Below are 11,008 nucleotides of genomic sequence, written 5' to 3' on the forward strand. Positions count from 1 at the left end.
AAGTTAGCCCAATACGCACAGCGCTGCGCGCGGGCGCTCTCTCTCCCTCTCTCTCATTTGGCGCGCGAATACAGAAGTTAAGCTGACTATACACTCTCACTCAGTCAGTCACTGAATCATGACGTAGTTTCTCGAAACTTCCGATTTCTTACTGGATCATTCTTCTGCTTCTTTTTCTTCGTTTCTTCTCTTCCAATCTCTGGCGGAGGTTACTCTTTCTCCCGGCGGCGACCTGCTTCTTCTTCTGCTCTTCGTCTCCGGTGATCGCATCTCGTCTTCTTTGCGGTACGTGTCACGGATGTGCTTTTGTTTTGTTTTTTCTAATCATCATTAATTTTTAAACATTGTTCACGTCTTCACGATATTTATTTTCAGAATTTTTAGAGTGTAGTAACATTGTTTACGAACCCTTGTCCTCCGCTTCTTGTGTTCTGCAATGTCACTTTTCTTTTTCCTATCCTTGTTTCATTTTTTTTTTACTTTATAAGCTCATTTTTAAGTTGCGGGCTACTTATTTGATCAGTGCTTTTTATTATTATTATTATTATTGATCAAACTCATTCATGAAAAGAACATACTGCTAGATATTGATACTGTGGCTGTGTTCTGTATTGGTTGAGTTGCCTATTATTTTTCATTTTCTGTTTGTGAGTGTTAATTAAGTTTAGAAGCCAGAACTCAAATAATTGTGTTATGTTGTGCTATGTTGTTTTCTGCAGTAACTAGAATAGTCCATTTTTGTTGTTTGACAATTAAAATGGAATTGTGTGACCAATCTGTTAGTCAGCCAAGTGCAAAAAGGGAATCTGAAGATTTCACACATGTAGCTGAATCCGAAGAACCTACCTGTAAAAGGTGTAAACTAACAATCTCTGATTGTTGGAATTTTTTCACCAAAATTGGTGTTGGAAAGGATGGAAGTGAAAGGGCTAGGTGTAATGCTTGTCGAAAGGAATTTAAAGTTGAGGATCGTTTAGATGGGACCGCGTTATTAATCCACCATATCGAACAATGTGATGAAATTGAAGTTGAAGATGCTCGTCAACTAGTTAATGATACAGAAGGGCAATCAAAGTATCCTGAGATATTCCAATTGGTATTACGTAAGATGGCTGTTGGCATGGTACTTGAGAGTGATTTTCCAATAGGGGCATTTTATCGAGGGCCCTTTCTAAGGTGGGTGCAATATTTGAATCCAAATGTAATGCCCATCTCTAGTGATACTATTAGAGCTGATGTGTTGAAGATTCATATGAGAGAGAAGGAGAAGCTTAAACAAACACTAGCAAGTATTCCTAATAGGATTTGTCTAACTTCCTATCTATGGACAACTTGTACTACTGAGCTTTATATATGTTTGAGTGCACATTTTGTTGATTCAAACTGGAAGTTGAATAGCAAAATTCTTGATTTTTGCTACATATCTTGTCCTTACAGTGGATTTGAAATATCTTCAGAAATTCAAGAATGTTTGAGGGAGTGGGGAATAGAGAAAAGGATTTTTTTCTCTCACTTATGACAATGATCCAGACAATGATGGCATGCAAGAAAATCTGAAAACTAATTTGTCTGTGGAAAACTGGTTGTTATGTGATGGAGAGTTTTTTAATGTGAGATGTTGTGCCCATATTTTTAATCTTATTGTGCAAGAAGGATTGGAAGCATGCAATGATGTATTGGACAAGATTAGGGAAAGTGTTGCATATGTGACGGCATCAAAGAGTAGGAGGATAGAGTTTAAAAAATGTGCTGGAACGCTCGGTGGTAAAGCCACCAGGCTTGAATTACGTCGAGATAATCCTACTAGATTGAATTCAACCTATTTGATGCTTGAATGTGCTGTCAAAAAACAGAGTGCATTTGTCAACTTTCAAGTGAACGATCATGATTTTAAGTGCTGTCCTTCTGTGGAAGAGTGGAAAAGAGCCGAAAAGATGTATAAATTCTTACTTCCCGTCTATGACATTACCAAATTGTTTTCCGACACATCATATCCCACTTCCAACTTATACTTTTTACAAATTCACCAAATTCAACTGACCCTGCAAGAAAGTTTAAATAGTGAAGACGAGGCGATAAGGAGTGTGGGAGAAAAAATGCTGATAGAATTTAAGACATATTGGGAGGAGTATAGTGTTGTGCTTGGACTTTCAGCAGTTCTTGATCCCCGGATTAAGCTTTCTTCTTTGGAGTTTCTCTTTTCAAAAATTGATCCTTCTACAAGTCATGAGAAGACAGAGCATGTGAAAAGAAAGTTGTATAAGCTTTTTGAGGGATATACAAGCAACAACAACATTCCCTCTACTACTTCCAATGTGCAGAGTGCTACTCCAACTCGTTCCCATCCTGCACCATCAAGTTCAGCTGGATTAAATGAAATGAAGCAGAGAATGTTTGGTGTAAGTATATTTATTCAATTTTATATATGATTTAACCTTCTTTTTTCTCTTATAAATTGACTCATGTTGTTTACTTGCTAACTGTCATCTATGGAAGGCATTGAAACATCATGAACTTACACTCAGAGTTGGAAAGAGTCAACTTGATGTCTATCTGGATGAACCAAATTTAAACTTTGATTATTATGAGGATTTGGATGTACTGGAATGGTGGAAGTATACTCAGAAACGCTTTCCAGAATTATCAAAGATGGCTTGTGACTTGTTGAGTATTCCCATTACCAGTGTGGCGTCTAAGTTTGATTTTAGTATTGGTGCTCGAGTTCTTAGAAAGTACAGAAGCTCAACACTGTCAAAGAATCATCAAGCTTTCATTTGTAGTCGAACTTGGTTGTGTGGTTTTTACTGTAAAGGTAATTTCCTTCTGATATTCTGTTATCATATATCAATTTGTTTTTATTTATTTTCTATTTTTGTAATAGATGAAGATGAAGATTTATGTGATTGTGATGAAGATCAATGTGAATGGGATTGTGATGAAGATGAAGATGAAGAGGAAGATGAAGATGAAGATGATGATGATGATGATGGTGCTCTAAATGGTTGAAGAGTTGGATCATCCGTTTACACTTGCAATTTATTACAATCATGCTTTCTAGTTAATTATTTTGTCCCTAACTTTTGGTTTTTGGTTTTTGGTTATGATTTCTCAGAAACTCAACTAATTTTGTTCAGGAGTACCGTATGAACAAGTGAAGAGGTTGTTTGGTTTTAGTTTCAGCTAGTCTATTTTAATTTTGATTATGGAGTTACTTTTCATTTTAGCAGAAGTATCTTTCAGAAGAAATATTAGTTGTTTTTTCTTTTTTAGTTGACAAACAGTTATCAGTTATATATCTTGGATATTAAATTAACATTTTTAATTGAGCTTTGATAATTCTTACAAGATGTAAAATAACTTGATCTTCATTAAAGATTGGGTTTATTCGACAAGATTACTCAACATTTGGTAAAAGTAAAACTAGTTGACGACTTATCTATTTTTCAATGTTTTAAAGAATATCAAATTAATTTATATGTTAATTATTAATGTTTAAATCACTATAAAAAATAGTAAGTTACACTATTTTTGAATATTGATTTTTTAACTTTGTAGTTTGCATAATAGCAGTCTTTAACGTGGTCAGCACCAAAAGGATTTCGTATACTTTTATTAAAAACTTTTATTTTTTTTAAGAATAAGGTATTATTAGATTTTACAAAAAAATAATTTATTTTTTAATAAAAATATTTTTAAAAGATATATCTAAATATATTTAAAATTTAATAAAAATATTTTATTTTTTTAAAATAATATTTTTTTCAACAAAAAAATTAATCTAATCAAACACTTACTTTAGTAGTCAGCTCACCTATATTTTAACTAATGTCGGGAGTATTAAATTATATTTTGTATATGTAATAATTTATTGATTAATAAATTTTAAATGAAATTTATATCCACAATTTTTAGTTTGATAAACTAAAAAATACTATTTAAATAAAAATAAATTTAATAATAAAAAGTTAATAATTAATAAAATCCAATAATTTGCGAACATTTTTACTATATTTTAACATTATCTATCAAGTATAAAATTCATACTTTATATTCATTATAGTAACTTATATTTTTTAATTATATTTTCTCATTTGTTTGTTATCATACTTTATATTCATTATAGTAACTTATATTTTTTAATTATATTTTCTCATTTGTTTGTTATCAATGGATGTGAATTTTATAATATATATAATTTACTAATTGTTAAAGTCTTGTTAATAAATATCTTAAAAATAGTTTTAGAGATATCATAAATAGAAAAAAAAAAGATATGAATAGAAAACAGAAACTATGGTGTGCTGTCACTGTACGGCTAATTATCTATCGGTTCTCGATCACGTTGGCATAGAATCCAGAGATCCTTTTGCGTCTGTCGCTACGCCCAACACTCGCGAGTTTGAAGCTCGTCACAGTTATCCCTTCCCAGATCCTACTCGAAATACCACAATCAAGGTTTAGACTTTCCGGATCTCAGGAATAGCCGCCAATAATTCTAACTTATACCACGAAGACTCCGATCTTTCGGAATGGAGGCTAAGAGATATACGCTCGATCTAAGGTAGAACGGAAGTGGTTGTTAGGCACGCGTTCATAGGTTGAGAATAGTGATGAGTGTCACGGATCATCACATTCATCATGTTGAAGTGCAAGAGGATATCTTAGAATAAGAATAAGCATGAATTGAATAGAAAACAGTAGTAATTGCATTAATACTCGAAGAACAGCAGAGCTCCACACCTTAATCTATGGTGTGTAGAAACTCCACCGTTGAAAATACATAAGAATAAGGTCTAGGCATGGCCGAATGGCCCGCCTCCCCAAATATTAAAATATATCATCCAGAATTCTCTATGATCCGAAGATGAAAATACAATAGTAAAAGATCCTATTTATAATGAAACTAGCTACTAGGGTTTACAAAAATAGGTAAATGATGCGAAAATCCACTTCCGGGCCCACTTGGTGTGTGCTTGGGTTGAGCATTGAGCTTCACACGTGTAGAGGCTTCTCTTGGAGTTAAACACCAGTTTTGGTGCCAGTTTGGGCGTTTAACTCCAACTTTTATGCCAGTTCTGGCGTTTTGACGCCAGAAAAGGGCAAGGAGATGGCGTTTTGACGCCATTTTACGTCCTCAAAACTCGCGCAAAGTATAGACTATTATATATTGCTGGAAAGCCCTGGATGTCTACTTTTCCAACGCAATTGAGAGCGCGCCATTTGGAGTCTTGTAGGTCCAAAAAATCCACTTCGAGTACAGGGAGGTCAGAATCCAACAGCATCTACAGTCCTTTGTCAGCCTCTGAATCAGATTTTTTCTCAAGTCCCTCAATTTTAGCCAGAAAATACCTGAAATCACAGAAAAACACAAACTCATAGTAAAGTCCAGAAATGTGAATTTTGCTTAGAAACTAATAAAAATATACTAAAAACTAACTAAATTATACTAAAAACTATATAAAAACAATGCCAAAAAGCGTATAAATTATCCGCTCATCACCGTATTGATAGAGTCCTGGTTAGCCTGGAATGGCTTGAGGTGTTTCCAGAAACTCGTTTAAGGGGTGGTCCACGGGGATTGTCAGACCATTGCCCTATTATAATAGAAGACAAGAGGATAAGGGATGGACCAAGACCGTTCCGTAACCTTGATACGTGGTTTTCACATGAAGGGTTCCTAAGGGTGGTTAAGGAGGAATGGAGAGGATTGGGAGAGCTATAATTCACCAATAAATTGAAGACGTTGACGGGTCCTTTGGAAAGATGGCACAAAGACAATTTTGGTGACATGGATAAGAAAATCAGGAAGTTTGAAGAAGAGATTAAGAAAATTGATGACATGGTTGGTAATGGGATGTATGATGAAACAGTGGAAGCAAGGAGGAAGGCCTTAGTTACTTGCTGTGAGAAGTGGTATGTGAGGAAAGGAATACATTGAAAGTAGATGTCGAGGTCTAGGCATGTGAGGCACATGGATAAAAACACGAGGTATTTCCATAATCTAACTTCTGCGAGAAGGAGGAATAATAGAATTGATGCTCTGGTCATTAATGGAAGAATGATAAGGAATCAAGCGAGGATTAAGATTGCCATAAGGGAGTTCTACAAGGAGTTATATCGTCAAGAGAAGTCTCCGATGGTGGGTTTCAGGGATGGCCTGGTGGAAAAGATCAACGAGGAGGATGCTATGACTCTAGAGAGGTTACCAACACCGGAGGAGGTTAGAGACGCAGTGTGGGATTGTGAATCGTCAAAGGCTCCAGGGAGTGATGGTTACAACTTGAATTTCATAAAGAAGTGTTGGAACGACATTGGCTCTGAATTCACGACAGCGGTGCTGAATTTCTTCCAAACCTCTAGATTGCCGACAGACGCTAATGTAACCTGGGTGGCGCTGGCCCCTAAGTTTACTAGTGCTAAGGAGATCAAAGATTTGCGGCCGATTAGCATAGTGGGATGTGTGTATAAGGTTATCTCGAAGATGCTATTTAGGAGGATGAGAGCAGTTATGCCAGGATTAGTAGGTGAGACACAGAGTGCATTTGTCAACGGCCGGAAGATTCATGATGGGGCGCTTATCGTATGCGAAACAGTTCAGTGGATCAAAATGAGGAAGATGGAAGCTGCGATAATAAAGTTAGACTTCCAGAAAGCATATGATAGAGTAAAGTGGAAGTTCGTAGACCTTGTGCTGCAGAAGATGGGATTTAGACAGAGATGGAAGGCTTGGGTTATGGAGTGTCTACGTTCGTGCTCTATGTCAGTATTGATAAATGGCTCGCATTCTAAGCCGTTCAAGATGGAAAGGGGTCTGAGACAAGGTGATCCTTTATCTCCATTCTTATTCGTACTCGTTGTTGAGGTCTTACATAGAATGCTTGAAGAAGTAGTTAGAAATGGGCGCTTAGCACCATTGTTGGTTGGAAGAGATCAGATTCAGTTGTCGCATCTCTAGTTTGCTGACGATACTATTTTGTTCTGTCCTCCTAATGATGAGACCATCAAGAATCACCAGAGGTTACTTCGGTGTTTTGAGTTGATGTCAGGTTTAAATATTAATTTTGAGAAGTCAAGTTTAATTCCTATTAACTGTGATGAGCAGTGGGTACAATGTATGTGCAGTGTGTTAGGTTGCAAACAAGACTCTCTTCCAGTTAAATATCTGGGCATATCTTTAGGAGCGAACCCAAGGTTGGTTAAGATGTGGAAGCCGATAATAGACAAAGTTGAGGAGAAGCTCAGTCTGTGAAAAGCCAAGGTGCTCAATAAAGCCGATAAGCTGGTACTTATCAAATCTGTGTTAAATAGCCTTCCGGTTTATTATTTGAGCCTCTATAAGATGCCAAAGGCTGTTGCATAAAAGTTGATTTCTTTGCAAAGGAGTTTTCTATGGAGTAAGGAGGATGGAAGGCCTAGTATGACCTTGGTGAAGTGAGAAGTGGTGCAGACTCCTAAAAGGTTAGGCGGGTTGGGAGTGGGAGATGCTGTGATACGCAATACAACCCTTCTGTTTAAGTGGTGGTGGCGATTCTCTAAGGAAGAGTGCCCGTTGTGGAAGAAGGTGGTATGCTCCTGTAACAACTTGAATCCAAATGAGCTCCTATCCTCTCAGAAATTACCTGTTCAGGGAGGCCCGTGGAAGGATATATGTCAACTTCAGTTCAAGGATCAAGAAGTTAGGCAGAGGATGATTACTGGTTTGGCTATGGAGCTGGGAGATAGGAGACGTACTCGATTTTGAGAGGATGTCTGGATTAGTGGAGGTTCTTTGAAAGATCGCTTTCCGAGACTCTTCTCTGTTTCAAACCAAAGAGTATCAATGATAGGGGATTGTGGGTTTTGGGATGGGTTAGTTTGGGTGTGAAACTTTCAATGGAGGAGAGAACTTTTCCAATGGGAGTTGGAGCTAGTGAACCAACTTCATAATACTTTGAGATTGATCAAACTTGCATATGGGAGAGAGGATAGAGTGGTGTAGAAATATGATAACCAAGGCATTTTTTCTACTAACTCATTTGTGTAGATGTTGCATGTGGAAATGGCTCCAGAAGATATATCAAGTTACAGCTTTACTAAGTCGATTTGGAAAGGGCTTGTACCTCCTAGAGTGGAGTTATTTGTTTGGTTTGGATTGATTGGCAGGGTCAATACAAAGGCGAGACTGTGTCGACTAGGGGTTATTAGCCAACAAGATACTCTTTGTGTATTATGTAACAGAGGTGATGAAAATGATTACCACTTGTTTCTTGGTTGTAGTTTTACATGGCAGGTGTGGTGTGCTTGGTTATCTTATGTTGGATTGCAATGGACTTGTCCGGGTACCATGAAGGAGCACTTTCAGAGTTGGAATGAGATATCAAATAGAAAGGAGGAGCGCAAGAGATGGATGGTGTGCTTTTGGGCGATCATGTGGAACATTTGGTTGGAACGAAACCGAAGGATTTTTCAGAAAAAAGAAAAAGGAGCTCAGGAGATTATAACTTTATCCTTCCAAAGCTTCACTGAGTGGTTAGGTGCTTATCCCTTTTGTTGTTGATGGTAATGCCAGAGATGACAGAAGGATGTTTACGCTTTTATTTTTCTTGTTTTCTTACTTGTTTCGCTCTTGCTCTACTTTGTGTGTTGAGCTCTTTCTTTAAAAAAAAAAAGAAAGAATTTTGGTAAAAACTTGGATGAAATTATCTTAATATAAAGTTGACCATTGATAATCCTTAGATAATTTACTCAAATTCATTAAATAATCTAACGGTCTTTTACTATCAATTTATTTTGCACTCTAAACCAATTATTAAGAGAGAGAGAAAGAGAGGGGCACAAGGAGATACTTTAACTTTGTTAGACACAATAGTCTATTTTGCATTCTTCAGACAATGTTAACTAGAAAAATACAAGCAGCACCACAATTAGTTACTCATTCCTTATTAATATTATCAATTTTAAAAAAAAATACTTCAAAGTGCATTTATGAATTGGAGTTTGGTAGGGGAATAGATGAAATGAATGGAAAAGAGTGAGGAATTAAAAAGCTTTCACTTTACAGTTTACACTTCAGGCATTTCTTGGCCCTTTCAAATCAAAACTCAAAGACACAGATAAATGAATTAGACCATCAATATTACCAATGCAGGAATTATATTTGAGTGGGATGAATATAAATCCCACAGATAAATGAATGATAATACCAGATACATTGATCACAACAAAAACAACTTCTTTCTCATCTATTTAACTCACATTGTCTCGGTGATTAGAACTCACTTTAACCAAAACCTTAGTCCTAAATCACCATTAGGGGAAAACCCTCTCTTCCCCTTCTCATTTTCTTTCTAACTGTAAAAATAGGGGGCAAAAATATGTTGACCAACACCATACTATGATCTTCAAAGCATGGCAAAGGCTTTCCTAAGCTAGATTTTATGTGCCTGTAAGTCTAGAACGTAGTGCCGGACCCAGTTGATTTTGTCACATTTGGCGTCAGCTATTTGGCTCATGCGCTAACAACTCCAGAGGCCCACGGAACAATCACAGGTGCAGACGGATGCAAATTTCGATACCATTTCGGATACCTATCTTTAAAGTTCAGCTTCGGTTTCTCAACCTGGATTCAGAATACCATGAAGGTATAAATTAGTCAGCAGAGAAGAAAAACTACAACAATAGATGGGAACTTCTAAGACCAGAACAGACATTGGTTCAAAGTTCAACAGCACAGTTATCAAATTCTCAAGTTAACTAGCAAACTTTTCTGGGTACAAGTTTAGGTCCTTAGATAAAGTTAACAAGTTTACAAGTTTTAGTTTCCTTTAAGCTCCACAAATTTAGGCAAACTCTGAGTTTGATTACCATGTTCAAGAGCAATTTGTCAAATCCAGAAAAAGTAAGTATCAAAGGCTAACTTACAAATTTTAGCCAGCACTCCTGATGTTTGTGCTGATAAATATCCGGAGAATGACACCCAAACTCTGATGGACAATAATCCCAAATGTTGCATTTCTTTTCGCCTTCTTTGGCGTTTTTAGCCTGATCCAAGCAAGCTTGACAGCAATTGGCTACACTATCTTGGGGGTGAGTAAGACCCCATCGAACTGCATCGCCACCATAATCTGTGTGAAGTTCCGCATTGCACACAGGTGGAAGGGGCCTACCTGGAAGAACTTCCTCATCTGTGGATTGTCACATGCAAAAATTTGTTTTAGCACAGAAAGAAAAGATACATGCATATTTCAAGATTCTGTGACGCCTTGCATGTTAATTTGTTAATTGATCCCAGAGAAATCAAATGACAACTTAAATGACATCGAGTAAACCACAAATGGCAAATTTGTCCCTCATCATTCCATTACCAAACAGGTTCATTATTAAGAAAACAAAGGAACAACTTTATTCATTGTTTTGTTAGAGAATATATTGGAGGTTGACTCAGAAAAATAGTCTAAAGAACATGATATTACCAAACTCCTCAGCACCATTTGGTTTGTCATCATGTTCCTCATTTGCGACTTGAACAGGTATCCAAAGGCCAATTTCTTCAGAAAACGTATCCTAACCAGAATCCAAAGCTCTTGCTAGTATGCCCACGAAGTTCAAATAGATATTTTGTAAAGTACTAAAGTGTCAAAGATTTGTGTGAGCATTCATTACCAATGTGCAGAAGACAAGAACGTGTCTCATAAATGTAGGAAATGTCACAGAAAATCAATTGCCCATACGGCCATACCTACCTCTTTAAAATTGATGTTTGAGCTTGAAGTCCCTCTAACAAGGGCCAACTTAATCTCATTCAACCTTTCCTTGCGCCAGTTTTCTATTGCTTCTGTATTGGATGAGTTTATGTTAAAGATAATTTTGCAATAAAATATCATCCAAATACTACCAATTTAGCATTTACATAACCAAATAAAAATTTGTGTCAGAAAAAAGAATGACTTATTACTCATATAAGAAGGGAGCTTAATTTTCCATTCTCAAGATAAATATCCCCAACACTTTTAGAAGCAACAAAGGAGGA

General features: G+C 36.5%; 2 protein-coding genes across 3 annotated transcripts; one reads left to right on the forward strand and one right to left on the reverse strand.

Annotated features, from left to right (window-relative positions):
* Positions 1 to 42: 42 nt before the first annotated feature.
* LOC112697917 (zinc finger BED domain-containing protein RICESLEEPER 2-like) lies at positions 43 to 3,173 on the forward strand. Of its 2 annotated transcripts, XM_025751293.3 has the most exons (4): positions 43 to 285; positions 720 to 2,399; positions 2,497 to 2,812; positions 2,882 to 3,173. In XM_025751293.3, exons 2-4 carry the CDS (start codon positions 1,542 to 1,544, stop codon positions 3,004 to 3,006), a joined length of 1,299 nt encoding a protein of 432 aa, XP_025607078.1. In that variant the 5' UTR covers positions 43 to 285; positions 720 to 1,541; the 3' UTR covers positions 3,007 to 3,173. The 2 variants fall into 2 exon arrangements, with proteins under 2 accessions (XP_025607078.1, XP_025607076.1); XM_025751291.3 differs by having other exon boundaries at positions 2,497 to 3,173.
* Positions 3,174 to 9,129: 5,956 nt separating this feature from the next.
* On the reverse strand, positions 9,130 to 10,671 carry LOC112698332 (uncharacterized). The gene is made up of 4 exons (XM_072220801.1): positions 10,642 to 10,671; positions 10,452 to 10,542; positions 9,901 to 10,163; positions 9,130 to 9,598 (listed from the first exon to the last, which is right to left on the reverse strand). Exons 1-4 carry the CDS (start codon positions 10,669 to 10,671, stop codon positions 9,488 to 9,490), a joined length of 495 nt encoding a protein of 164 aa, XP_072076902.1. The 3' UTR covers positions 9,130 to 9,487.
* Positions 10,672 to 11,008: the final 337 nt, after the last annotated feature.

The sequence above is a fragment of the Arachis hypogaea genome, chromosome 16 (assembly GCF_003086295.3).
Source record: "Arachis hypogaea cultivar Tifrunner chromosome 16, arahy.Tifrunner.gnm2.J5K5, whole genome shotgun sequence".
Taxonomy (NCBI): Eukaryota; Viridiplantae; Streptophyta; class Magnoliopsida; order Fabales; family Fabaceae; genus Arachis; species Arachis hypogaea.